At 58.3% G+C, this 13937-nt stretch overlaps 1 protein-coding gene across 2 annotated transcripts in view; it reads right to left on the reverse strand.

The window, feature by feature from the left end:
• Positions 1–13937, reverse strand: part of CDH4 (cadherin 4) — a 532985-nt gene that overhangs the window by 285088 nt on the left and 233960 nt on the right. Inside the window, exon 3 of one of the 2 annotated variants that reach the window (XM_053199762.1) lies at positions 8885–9013. The exons of the other annotated variant lie outside the window; for it this stretch is intronic. Within the exon in view, the coding sequence (XP_053055737.1) occupies positions 8885–9013 (129 nt within the window). The remainder of the gene's footprint in view (positions 1–8884; positions 9014–13937) is intronic. 2 annotated transcript variants of the gene reach the window in all.

Genomic DNA, 13937 nt, shown 5'->3' on the forward strand with positions numbered 1-13937 from the left:
CCGCTGTGCCCGAAAAGCAGAGAGCAACCAGGAGCGGATGTGTCCTAAGTGCTGACAGCAAGATCCGGGACAAGGCAGGGAGAGGCAGGAGGTACCAGCTGGAGCCTGGAATCTGCAGACTTGCCCCCTGTGGCCTTCCGTGCCCACGGGGACCCCCTTCCTACAGCGTGCCAAGGAACCGAAAGCTGACCCGTAACCCCACAAGCGTCTGCGTTTTGAATGCGGCTGCTTCCCTGGAAGGAGCAAGGGGGCGTCGGGGGTAAAAACAGCTCCACGAGGCCACTAGACAGTGCCAGCCTTGGGTGCCCACAAGGTCACGCCCAGATGTCGCAGGTCAGGAGAGGCTGTGCCTGGGGCAAGGGGGGCACGGCTCTCAGCGAAGCAGGCTGGGCCTGGCCACCCCAGGGAAGGCATCTCCGCTCGGAGCCGAGATGCCCACGCGTGGAGTTACGGCATCGGGCCACGGGGATTCGGCGACAGGGGTCCTGCCGGGAGAGTGCTACCTCGTCAGAGCCTGCATCGGCCACTGGGTGATAACTCGCTCTTCTGCAATTTACATACAAAGACAGCTGATTTAACCTTTTAAATTAAAGCTTAAAAGCCCTTAAGTAAAATAATAAATCACAGAACCATTCCCATGGCAAGGTGGGAGTAGCTGGGTGGATTCTAGATTCCTCTCATCAACCACGCAAGGTCTGGATCGCGGCATCATGTGGCCACTCTCCCCGCCCTGCAGCCTGGACCCCGAGTGCTGATCCGAGTTCAGGTCCCGCCGGGACGCCCCTGCTACACAGGGCGCACGTGGCCGGCTCCCCTCTGCCCCTCCGGGTTTCTCGGACAGCCACTGTCCTAATAGTCAAGAAGCCCCAGGACACTGCCCACGGCCAGGCACACCCAGTCTCTCTCCCCCGGCAGCCGGTGGGCCAGCACCTCGGGAGACGGCACTGCCACCACCCTGGTCCCGGCCACTTGCCAGAAAGAGGGAGCTTCAGCAGCCAGAACCCGGAGAAGGGCTGATTCTGGAGCACAGGGAAGGCAGTGTAAGCGTTTGTGGGGTTCTGTGTGTCTGCTCCTCTCTTCCCGCCCACGTGATAGGAGCAGGATCCACACAGGGCGGGCTGCAAACTCTGAAGCCCGATTCACCTCTGCTGCACTCGTGGAAGAGACGATGAGCACAGTCTGCTGTGCTCCAAGACCATTTTGTTTGTAAGAACAGACAGCACGGCAGGTCTGGCTCCCGGGCCGCAGCCAGTGGGCAGAGCCCGTCAGGATAAGGTGCACCTGCCCACCATTCGGTTTCGTGGGAAACACCCAAGGAACGGACCCCCTTCCGTAATTCTGCTGCACACGGGACACGGGGGGATGGGGGTGTGTGTGGGCACCAGAGCCTGAAGCTCTGGGTTTGCATCCCTCTAGCTGTGTGGCCCGGGGCAATTGCACACCTGAGCTGTGACTTAGCTTCTCGGCTGTAAGATGTGGGGCTGCGGAGGGGACCCCAGCGGGCTAAGCCCAGGGGAGCGCTTAGCATAGCTTCGGCTCAATCCCCACCATACGGGAGTGGTTTACGTACCGTCTCCGGGTCTTTCTCTCTGGTGTCACAGCACACACGGGGGATCAGGATGGGAAGGGAATTGGTACGATTCCCCATATGTACTGTGACACCAGAGACAGACAATTATTCGCTGATGAGTCCGAACGCACCCAGGGTCTCAGGGCAGAGGAACAACTGTGTCTGGAAGCAAAGGAAAGTATGAGTCTTGAAATGCTCGGATACTTCCAGCGACTAACCCCTCGGGGATCTGGGGAAGGGGATGGACAAGTGCCCACAAGTCCCACGGTCCCACAGGTGGGTGGCCTTGCCGTCCCCACCTTCCAAATCAGAAAGTTAAAGCACAGAAGCAGTAGGACCGGCTAGCCAGGGGTGGGCAGCAGCATGGACCCAGGCGGCGGGGGCCACCCCTTCTGGATGGACGACATCTAGAAACATCCACGGAACAACTTTTACAACGGTTACGTGCACTTACACATTTAAAAAAATGCCTGCATTGATTAAGCGTTGCTCCCAAAATACTATATTTTTTTAAAAAGGCACCCGCTCTTAAAATTTTGTTTTTAATTTATTCATTTTGAGAGAAAGACAGAGAGAGCGAGTGGGGGAGGGGTAGAGAGAAACAGAGAGAGAATCCCAAGCAGGCTCCGCACTGTCATCGGGGAGCCCAGGACGGGGCTCGAACCTACAAATTACAAGATCATGACCTGAGCCAAAACCAAGAGTCGATGCTTAACCGACTGAGCCCCCCCCCCAGGCGCCCCAGGCACCTGTCCTTTAAACCTGTTACCCCAGACTTGGTAAAGCACCCAGGGGAGAAGGGGCCCTGTCTGCTGTGTGGATGCCCGTGGGCTCCCAGGCTGCAGCCACATGGAGGTCTTCTGCCGTCTGGGTGATGGGGTCACAAGCACACGGTGTGTGGGGCCGGGCACCTCTTCCCTCAGGCACCGCCGGGGGCTTGGCTGCCAACAGGTGACGGCAGTGCAGGTGAGTCAGGCTGGGAAGCCAGTCAGAAGACGCCACCAGACGACAGGTGTGCTGGTTCAGATGTGCGGGGCCCGAGGGTCTCGGCTCTCCCAGGCGGGCCAGCGTCTGCCCACCAGCACTGCTCTGGCAGGCGGGAGGATCCCGGGGGCCAGCTACGCGGCCCACGAATGGCACGGATGACTACGGGGATCGTTAACTGTCCCGTGGGACAGCGACCACACCCCCTCCTCCCTCACACATGCTCCCTCGTGCCGGTGACACACAGGGGTCCTCCCTCCTCTCAGCTCAGGCTGTCAGCGTCCCAGCACACAACCATGTTTTGTTTCCCTCTTGTTTCCAGGCTGCCCAACAGGGAGAAAAGCATTTAATCTTTAAAGCCACTTAGCACAGCTGGTGACTCATCAGTGAGGGGACTTGAGGCTGGGCCAGCTGGCAGCTGACACACCCATCCAGGCTGCGGCCACCCCCTCCACGGGTCCCCCCGCCCCGTCCACACGCACCCCCGCCCTCTTCATGGGGACTCCCGTCCTCTCCACGGGTCCCCCACCCCGTCCACAGGGACCCCCACCCTCTCCACTGGGACCATCACCTTCTCCACAGGGGCCTCCGCTCCCCCCATGGGGACCCCCACCTTCTCCACGGGGACCCCTGCCTTCTTCCCCGCCCCCGTAGGGACCCTCCCACCCCCCTTCATGGGGACCCCTGCCAGCAGGAGACCCTAGAGGTTAGAGGGCCGCTGCTGTGCGTGTGACAGGGAACCTCTATGGGGTGCAGGTCAGTATGAGTTTCTCTAACCACCTTTACATAATCAATACTGACTCCAGCTTTCTTCATGGTGGTCTTCCTTCTTTGTGCCTCAGTTTCCTCATTTGTGAAAGGGAAACAGTAATAGTATCTGCCTCCCAGGTGAGGTGAGGATTTGATGAGTTAATGCCACTCGTAGAATCATGAAAGACATTCAGCGCCGGCTGGCAATGACCTTTCATTATGAGGGAGTGTTGACATCTGGTGAGGGAAGCGGGAGGGGGGGACGTGACTCTGGTCCTGTGGCCATGGCACGCTCAGGGCTCCCCAGCGCACAAACGACGCAGGACCTTCATTCATTTGGCACACGTTCACGGACCACCTACCACACTGTGCACGGCACGGAGGGTGGAACAGACCAATCCCGGGGTTACAGCAATGAGGCCTCAGGGCACGGTCGTCTGGTCACAGAGCATACAGTGCCTGCTTCTGTGCCTTCGGCCTCAGAGCAAGAGAGAGGGTCTAAGGGGGAATCTGATTCCCACACTCTGTCCCCCCCAGGGCCCTGTTTGCACTGAAAATGGGTATGGGGAACAGAAATCGGGCTTTGGGAGCAAGGCACGGCCAGTGTGACCATCTCTGAGAGACGGTCCTGGATTCGGGTCAACTCTTCTCAGGGACACGATTCCTGGCGGGAGTTACTGAGCATCCCTGTGAATCCTGGACACCGCGGAGAACCGGGTAATCGTACGCCAGAAACCACCACCAGCTAGACGGAGTGAGAGAGATTCCGTTTCGTTATTAGCCGATCATCACAGGTGGCCTGAGTATGCTATTACCACAATGGTAAAATTCTGTTCCGAATTTCACAAAAACCAAAATTCCAACCTGGAAACATAACTGTTCTCATCGAACCGGCAATTTCCGAACAAGCCCCGACCCACTCCAAGAGCCACTTTATGGTCACGGCTTGAAATCTGGTTGGAATTACCTTGATAATAATACAGCCATTCGTTTAGCAATGGTGCACCACGCAGCTAATGGATCTCGGAGGCCTAATTTCTAGAATCCGGTGCCGCACCGTTATCGTACGGCGGGAATTAGCGACGCTTTGCCAGAACGGAACGGCCCGAGTTTGTCTCTGCGTGATTAAAACACAGGTAGTCGCACATTAGTGTTGTTAACAAGACCGTCCATTCCAGCCGGGTGATCCGCAAGAGCTCAGCGCTTCCCGCCACCTGGAAATCCACGCGCGTCCAGACGTGGGGAGGCTCGATCTGGAATAAGTCTCTATGTGGCGGCTGTCTGGCCCACGAATCCCCGCGAATGTGCCCTCTCCTGTGCTCCTGTGAGCTGTCGAGAAGCTCACCTCCAGCACCGAGCCGAAGTCTAGCGTAAGCAGGCCGCGGTCACGGAGCACGTGAGCCTTGCGTGACCCAGGGCCGTCGTGCTGAAGTCACACAGGACTAAAGGGCTCGTATTCCAAACGTGGAACGGTAGCCCTCAAGCTGCATCAGACCGCCACCCGGCCTGGGGAAAGGGGTCACGCCCACTTGCGAGCTGCTGTCCCCGGCTGCCTCTGTGCCACAGGCCTGAAGTGCTTCCTGTCCGGCCCCTTTCAGAAAACATGCCTCGTCCCCTGTCTCAGACTGCAGGCCCCCCCCCCACCCCCACCCCGGGAGAGCTGCCTGGTGAAGGCAGAGCCAGGAAGGAAGGAGGGAAGGGCCTTCGCCGGCCCATCCGCTTGCCCTGTGAAGGCACAACTGTGACTTTTACGGATATTAGCTCACAGAGGGTGTCCGCTCACCCGTGAACACGACACCCAGAGACAGCCAACAGGAAGGTTGAGACTTGATAAAAATTCTCACCAACTCATCAAAGGACGACCTTACATTCGGAAAGACCCAGAAATAAGTTTCGATTAATGGAAAATCAATTTCCAGTGACATTTCTGCTCATCAGGCCCCAAATTGAGGCAGAGGGCATGAGGAGGGGGTGGCTGCCTGGTCGGGCCGGCCACGACTCCCCCCCCCCCCCCCTGCTCCGTGTCTGTGACCCCCGGCCGGCCGCGTGGAGCCACCACCCACCGTCCCGGGGCCGACGCACCCGAGGCGCGTGCAACCGCGAAGACCGGTGCTCTGATGGGCAAGCTGCAGACTGCTTGTTCTCAGAGGGGGTGCTACCCACACGCGGGCCTGTCAGATGGCGGCAATGCCGTGTGCCGGACCAGGGGGCTCCCACGCCCGTTTGCTCGCAGTCGTGGCTCAGCTGAGAGAACATTCAAGTTCACGCTTGGACTCCGGCCGTTTCGCTGTAGGGGCCCTGCTCGTATCGAACAGAAGTCTGTGGGAGGAGTGCCCAGGTGCACCGGTGGTGATGATGACAATCTCCGCACGGATGACCGCATCACACCCTGCCGCCCAGAGCCTCTCTCCAGGGCACCTTTCTTCCCCATCCTAAAAACTTTTGGGTGATTCTCCACCTCCTTCTGGATCCTGCTGTCACAGGAACTTCTAAGAGACCAGGGCTGGCATCTGCCCAGGTCTTTCTACACGTATTCATGGAAGAGACCCAGATTTCAAAGACTCAGTGACCCCCAAATACACGTTCTTGACCCCAAAGCTCAAGCCATCCCTGGTGAACCGCTGTGGTCCCCTGTCGAAAAGAGAGGGAGGAACATACACTTCCCTCCGGGCAGGGGGGCCGGGGCAAACCCACCGCGGGCGCAACATCCGAGCGAGAGAGCGGGAGCTGCACGCAGAGCCACAGGCAGGAAGAGACACAGGCTGTGTCCCTCTCTAATACCATTTGTAACGTGTAATCAATCTTTACGGGCTGTCCCCACGGGGAAGGAATAATGGAATCAACTCACCACACAACCGCAAGCCATGTGCATCCCGTTAAAAACGGGATTGCATCACATTTCCTGGAGCGGTACTGACGATTCCTTGAGGTGGGTGGGAATTGTTTCTAAAAACGAACGCTCTGTGTGATTTAAAGAAACCTAATATGATAAAGGGATGTGCCCTGCCACTCTAACGAGCCCATAACTCATCGTGTGGGTCCAATCCATCCCAAACGGCATGGCCGTTTATGTGGAGTTTTTGAATAAAGGGTGTGATTTTGTGATTCATCACATCAAACCTGCTTAAGTCTCTGCACAAATGGCTCCAGAGGTGAACATAATAGAAAGGTGGAGAGTGACAGACTGCTGGCCCTCCAGGTGTGGGGCGGGTGCGGGCCCCGGAGGACCAGCCGAGCCGCCAGGGCGTCTGTTCCAGCCAGCAGCAGGGCTCATGCTGCCGGAGGTCACCGGGCAGGGGTGCGCCCAGCTACCTGCCCCAGGACCCACAGCCAGGAGGGCGAGGCTCGCGTCATGTGCCCCATCACTCTGGCTCCTACGGAAGGCAAAGCGGACTCAAGGCCCCGAGTTCCTCACCCCGTGAAACATACGTACAGCTTCGTGGACTGACCTCCATTCATACTCATGGAGTCACTCGCCTGGGGACTGCCTGGGGCTGGGGAAGCAGAGGAAGGAGCTGCTCCCAACGTGCTCCGTAAGAGCACCTCCCCCATATGCACATGCCCTGTCCACACACACAGGCACACACACACAGCCCCCTCCATGTGTACGTCACATGCACACATGCACACACATGCATACACTCACAGTGCATGTTTGTACACCTGCACGTGAACCCACGTACATGTGTTTGCACACACAACTGCTCCTGGAAGAACAGCCCATGTGCATTGCTACATGCACACATCCTCACTTACACACACACACACACACACACACACACACACACACACACACACACGTCAGGCCCATGGTGGCTCCTCTGCTCTGCTGGGGGGCAGGTGCAGGACAGGTGGCAGCTTCCAAGCCTCCTGCTTTCCAGGCAGTCGCGGTGGGAAGCTGGTCGGTCACCTGTTACCAGCCAGGGCTGGGTTCTTGCAAAATTCCCTGTTTTTTTTTTTGGTTGAGGCCCACCCCCCCTTCCGACGGCTGACCTCCGCACAGAAAGGTTCCTTCTGGGTCCATCTGACTTTAGGGGGAGGTCAGGACTGATTGGCAGTGGTGATGAGCACTGAGGTGCTGCCCTGTGGCTCCGTGTTCCTCACCACGCCATGCCCGTGTGACAGGGGTCACAGGACAGCCATGGAAGGTGGGTGTCCAGCCAAGACGTGTATCTGAAGGAGATGCAGGTCGGGGCTTCATCCCGAGTAAACAGAGGACACCAGAAATGGGCAGGGGTGTGGTCTGGGGACAGACCCCAGTCTCTCCTGAAGGCCAAGCGGATACAGAGGATTCCATTCCTGGGACCCAAACAGAGATGGGCCGGGCTGCTCCGAGCGACGGACAGGGGAGAGCCCATCCTTGCGCTGGGGAGGGGACCCCTGGCCTGGGCGCGTGCAGGGGCGGCTTCAAAGACACAAGGCAACTGACCCCCCCACCTGGCTGCCCCGGGACGGGGTTCCCTACAAGCCGTGTCCGAGCCTGGCACTCATCTCAGAGGAACGCGTCTTGGGGCCCTGGCCGCCAGCACTGGATGCACGTGTCCACACGGTGTGATATGGCAACGGCAGCTCAGCATGGGGAGCTGTGGCGAGGAGGGGGAGAGAATGTGAAAAATTCAGTCTCTGCCACAGTGGTTACAACGGAAAGGGAGGTGACACCAAGTGCCAGCGACGCTGTGGAGCAAGCAGGACGTGGATGGCGCTTGAGAACGTCCCCTCCGGAGCCTGAGCACGTCAGCCTCCGAGGAAGGGGCGCTTGTTACAGATGAGGGGCCGGGGCTCAGACAGGCTAGGCCACCCGCCCAGAATCACGCAGCAAATACGCAGAAAGGCCGTGATTTGAAGGTCCTCAGTGAACCAAGAGAGACCCGTGTGCGCCCTCTGTGTCCCCCTAACACCATCCAGATGCCAGGGACGCGGACGACGTCTTTCCAGTGAGAAGGACGAAGGCGGGAATCAAAAGCCTGCCTTAAAATACATGATGGAAGTTCTGGATTTATAAGTTTGGGAAGAAATCAAGCTGCAGTCGGTGTCTCCCTGGGAGCCTGCTGCACCCCCCCCCCCCCCCCCACTTCCTTCAAAGCACTGTAGCATTTTTGAAAAAGAATTGCCCACGTTTGCATTTCCAAAGGTTTTCAAAACGCATTCCTTGAGCTGGGAGCTGGTTCTTGGAGGGACGCCCGGAAGACGCCTGTGGTTTCAGAGAGCCTTCCTGACTCCTTTCCAGCTACCCAAGGCTGGAGATCCCCTGCCTGTGGTGGGGCGTTTGTGATGGGACAGGTGGGAGGGGCCCCCTCTGTCACCGACCGCCCTGCCCATTGGCTCAGCCTTGGGGTCCCAAACGTGTTTTTCAGGACGGAAGGGAAACGACTTCCCATCCGGATGCTGGAAAGCAGGGAAGGACAGAGCTCATCTCTGAGCTGAGGTGTCTCTGCAGAGTCGGGATCCGGCATAACCGAGGATGCTGCCTGGACCGTATCTGTGGGCCTCGCTCTGGCCCCCAAATCTCCATCCCGCCATTGTGACCCCACAAAACGAGGCACGCAGCACCCTCCCGAGGTTTCAGCCCCGTGCTCTTACCAAAGAGCCGTCTCTTCCCACCAGGTTGAGGATGATATTCCAACCACCTGCCAGTGGCTCCCCTCACCACCTCCTCATTGGGATGCTTCTCCCCAGAACAGGCTTCATGGGGTAGATCTTGCAGTCGGGCTGCGTAATCAGAAGCCACTAAGTCTGCCCTTTGAATTGCTTAAAAACAGGCGCAATTTATTTGCTATACCGTAAGAATTTATTTTTTTCCACCCTAAGAATTTAAATTTATGTAATCATGCTTTAATTTTTTTAATAGACATTTCAGGCCACTAAAATGGAACCAGTCCGAATAAAATGATGCCCCAAGAAGTTGGCCCGGCGGTTAAAAAAAATTAAATTTGAAAACATCCTAGAGCAGGTGACGGGGTGGGAATGATGTCAACATCTTAGGCAAACACCTTCGCCCCTCTCCTGGGGTCTCCTGGTGATTTATGTACCGTTTCTCCTCCTCAGCCCGGAGCCTTGGCCTGTGGCCCTCCGGGAGCCCCCACACCCAGTCCTCACGCCGTACCTCTGGCCGCCCGCCCAGTGCACACCTGTCTCCCACCATTTTCTAACTTTACAAGTGCATGGGAGATCCGACCTGGCCTCCTCAGAAAATACGACTTTTCCACAAAACAAACGGTCTGTGAACCTGGCCAGAACAAAGCTGATCTGGGTCCCCTCCCCACGCCGGCCACGTCGGGGAGAGGAGCCCATCCAACCCCAGCCGGGTACCAGGTGCAAATCCGGGTGGGGGCCTTCGGGTCGGACCACCATTTTCTGGCCAGCAAACCAGACAAACAAAACAAGGGAAACCCACAGGTCAGCAGACCGGCCCGTAAGCATCCGCAAGGGGCTGAGACAGGAGAGACGCAAACTGGATGCTCTTTGTTCCCACTGGGCCCCCTCTGGGCTCATCCTGTCTTGTCAGGGAGGGAGGGGGCAGTGCCCGGTGCCCCTCGTGTCGGCCCCCCTGCGTCTGAAGTCCAGCCAAGCAACAAGTTACCCAGGAGAGGTGAGTGTGACCTTCGAGGGGCCACGGTTTCTGGATGCCAGCGTCGGGCCCGGGGCCCCTCACCCCGCCAAAGCCCAGCTGTTAACCGCAGTCTGGCCGGTCTCCTGCCAGTCTCGTTTGCAGATGCAATTCATCCACAAGCTGCATTCAAAGCCTTCGTCCTGTGTCCTGCATCTTCCCCGAGCGGCCCAGAGACGCCACTCTGCCAGCGCTGACACAGCCCCCCAGCCACACTCCAACAGCTTCCCTCCACGGCCACTGCCATCAGCCTGTGATACGGTTCTCGCTGCTCACCTGGCCGCGTGGGCCCGGCCACAGGCTCCGCGAGGGGCGGCCGCCCTTGCCGTCTGCAGGCGTGTGAGCTGGGGTGCTCCTCTCACCTCCAGCGGCCTCTTCATCCACGACGGCGGCCCCAGGACGCAGACACAGAGGGGCTGTCCAACCCCAGGCCCCACGGCCGACACACACAGCCACACCATGTCCACTGGGTACATGCAGGGTGCGAGGAACTAACAGAATTCGGGCTGTCGGCGCTGGGGGTTCAGGATCTGGGGCGTCCCTCACCTACCCTGGCAGGGTCAGGGCTTGGGGCGGCGAGCACGTCTGTCCTGCCATGTCTGTGGCCAGGAGCCTCGGAGACACCCTCCCACAGGTGTCCGTGCAGTGAATCCACGAAACAGTAAATGACGACACGGGGAAGCTAGGATGTGTGTGTGGGTGGGGGGGGGGGCGGGGGGGCAGCTGGTTTCCCAGCAGCATCGCAGCAGGTGCCCGTCTGCCGTCCCCCAGACCCGCCCCACCCGCCCCGTGTGCCCTGAGCCGGGACTGGGAAACGCCCGGCTCCGAGCTTCGGGGCGCCTCTCCGGCCCCCGAGCGCTCCCTGAGGGATGTCCGGCCAGCCCTCCCGTGGCACCTCTTCCTGCAGGGGCGCCTCCTCCGGAGAGGAAAGGCCTGGGTCCCGTGGTGGATTCATCATCGGAGTTTCAGTCTTCTCAACAGGCCGACTTGTCATGTCCGGGACGGGTCTCCAGGCGGCACGCAAACGCTCCCCCAGCTCGGCTTGCACACAGCTGGCGTCCTCGCTCTTGGAGCCAAGAGGAACACACCGCCGCCCATTAGACTCCAGTGGGAAACATCACCCACGAAAGGAGGGGACCCGGAGCCCTCTACGGAACCGCCGAGCGGGTACCGGCCGAGACCGGAAAACGCTGCACACGCGGCAGGTCACGTGTGCCGGCGGCACTGGGAGGCCGAGGGCTCTGGCATCTGGGCAGTGAGGGCTGATGGGAAAGGAGTTCGCACCGTGACTGCGCAAAGCAAACCCTGGTCGCCAGCTGGGTCTTTCCGGAAAGCGGGGGCGGGGGAAAGCGTGGCCCCAGGAAGCCGGGGGTGGGGAGTCTGCGTGGCGGTCGTCATCCCTCCCGTGCCGTGCCCGTGACAGACCAACGCCCGTGACCCCGAGGCGAGACGACACTTCGCTGGGACCGGCTGTCACAGTTTAGGACACTTCCGGCAGTGTTCTGAAATGTTCATTGGCCCTTCGCGGAATTTACCGCCACTTCCCAAATGTACACTTTTTGGACACGGCCTCACTTTTCGCATTTTAAAGGTAATTTTCAACATAACTTAAGTGAGAACTTCTTGGCCTTTCAGAAAGGCTGCGTTTGTCCCCAGGGTGGTCGGCAAAGTGTGAGGCTCGCGGGGGCGGGGCCTTCCACCTGGTGGCCCCGGGTGTCGCCTGCCAGGACGGGCCCTCGGAGGCGGGGGCCCCGTGTCCCCCAAGCCCACCCACGCACAAATCATTTCCTAAGGGCCCCGCCTCGCTCACCTGCAGGTTTAATTCCTTCTTCACGTAAACATGACTTTACCCAGCGAGCGTATTTGCCAAATTCCAAGATCCCAGTACTAAGTCCTTCCCTAAATGTGAAGTTCGGTTTTATAATTAATAAAAACTCTCCTTCCTCAGGAGCAGGGAGACTGACCAGCTCCCGCGGGTGAGCTGTCGGGGAGTAGGGAAGACGGCCCATGGCCCACGCCTCAACCACCCAGGCTGCACTCCAGCGTCCAAAACGTTCCCACACTGTCATCTGCCCAGAACCGGTCAGAGTTCGGTCGGGTACTGGCCGAGAGGAGCTCGGCAGTCTGGGGTCCCAGGGCCAGCCTGTCTCCACTGAGTCCTGTGAGTCCCAGCACCATGAACACAGAGAGACACTGTGCCGCCCATCACACCTCCTGCCTGGATGGACACGCATCCCACACGCTTCCCTGCGGGGATCCGATGCCCTGTTTCCCAGACGGTGGCAGAGTGCTCACGGGGACCACAGCAGAAGGCGGCACACGCCCCCTGTCCCGGCAGGCCGGCCAACAGCAGCCTTTCTCTTCTGGGGGGCTATGGACACCTGGGGCTGGGTCCCTCTCTGCTGGGGACACGGGGCAGCGTCCCCCCGGGGGGAGGTCCCACCGTCTGCAGAGACGCAGGCCAGCTGTGGGTCTTGGAGGAAGAGGCCACCTTGCCGACGTGGCACCTGCCACATTCTTTTTAGCTCAGCTGAAATGGCTTCTTGCTGGCGACACAAAGAACCCAGGTCAGAATCTCAGCACCTTCCAGAGCACCTTCCAGAACGCCGAGGGGGCGAAGGTTACTGGAAAGCTGTTCTGTCAGCAGCTCCAGCCAGATAAACAGATTTCTAGTCGCCCCCCCCCCCCGCCCCGCCCCCCGGGCAGCGTTAGGGCAAGGAAGGTACCAACCCTGCCAAATAAACATTACAAAAGACCCATTTACCCTTGCAGAGTCACTTGTAACGGGCATCATTCAGGAGGGGGGCCACAGCTGCGGTCTGGGAGTGGACGCCTCAGCCCCTCTAGTGTGACCACACCCGACCACGGCCACACCACGTCACGTCTCAGCACCAACACGCCCAGGTGCGCCATCCGCGTTTTGCTTTTGACACATTCTTATAACCAAAGTTAGAAAGAAAATATTGCTCAGTTTGGCAATGTCGTAAGTGACAAACAAAACCTATTACGGCTGAGAAATTAGCAGAGCTAAGTGACATTTGCGAATTTAGCAACAGTTTTATTGCTCGACCAAACTTTTACTAACAAAAGAAACTGTTGCTTCTCCAAATCACGGGCACCTGGAAGATGGTTTCTGGAGTCCGTCAGAAGCATCCGAGGGGCCCCTGCCAGGTGCTGATGAGTATCCTGGAACCCCCAGTGCACACCCTTCCTGATGCCAGAGCTGTTTACCAAGAGGAACAGAAAAGCCCTTTTAAGATGTTGTGCTTACATAACACGCCTCATGTGTTTCCAAAAATCCACACGGTTGGCGGTTGGTGAGGGCTTTTTTTCCTCTTATGCCAACATGGAAAATTCCCCAATATTGTGCAAAATATGAATTTTCCATGAAAAGGATTGTTACTTGCGTGATCATGGAAAATAATACTTTGGAGCCTCACAACTAACTCTGTATCGTAAAGAGGGTACCTACTGCAAATTAAAGCAATGAGATAATTAACTTCACGCTCCTCCGTCTGGCAAATGTGCAACGTCTCAAAAGCGCTGGGGGGAGGGAAGGACTCTCCCACCACGGCTGGGACGGCAGGCTGGAACGGCCTTTCTGGAGAGTAAGCGAGCGACAGCAAGGGAATTAAAAACACAACTGCCCTCTGATGCGCAAATCCGGAGTCACACATGATGCTCTTCCGGAGTCACACATGATGCTCTGCGTCACCGCACTGTTTGTAATGACACAGAGTCAGAACCGGCTTCCGTCAGTCAGGACGGGGTGTATTTTGCCGCACTAACAACCAGCCCACAAACCTCAGGAACTTAACCCCAAACGATTCCATTTCCAGCTGGGGCAGCCCTCTGACCGGCTGCCCTGTGGGTGTTGGCTTGGCGTCCCAAGCTGCTTTGAGTTGATGAATTGCCATATGGGAAAGGGCCCCGAATGGTCTCACGTGGGCGGCTGGATGTTTTGACATTTGGTGGTAGACACCACTGCCACTCAGATTCCATCGCCCAAAGCGAGCAGCGTGGCCA

Source organism: Acinonyx jubatus, chromosome A3 (assembly GCF_027475565.1).
Source record: "Acinonyx jubatus isolate Ajub_Pintada_27869175 chromosome A3, VMU_Ajub_asm_v1.0, whole genome shotgun sequence".
NCBI lineage: Eukaryota > Metazoa > Chordata > Mammalia > Carnivora > Felidae > Acinonyx > Acinonyx jubatus.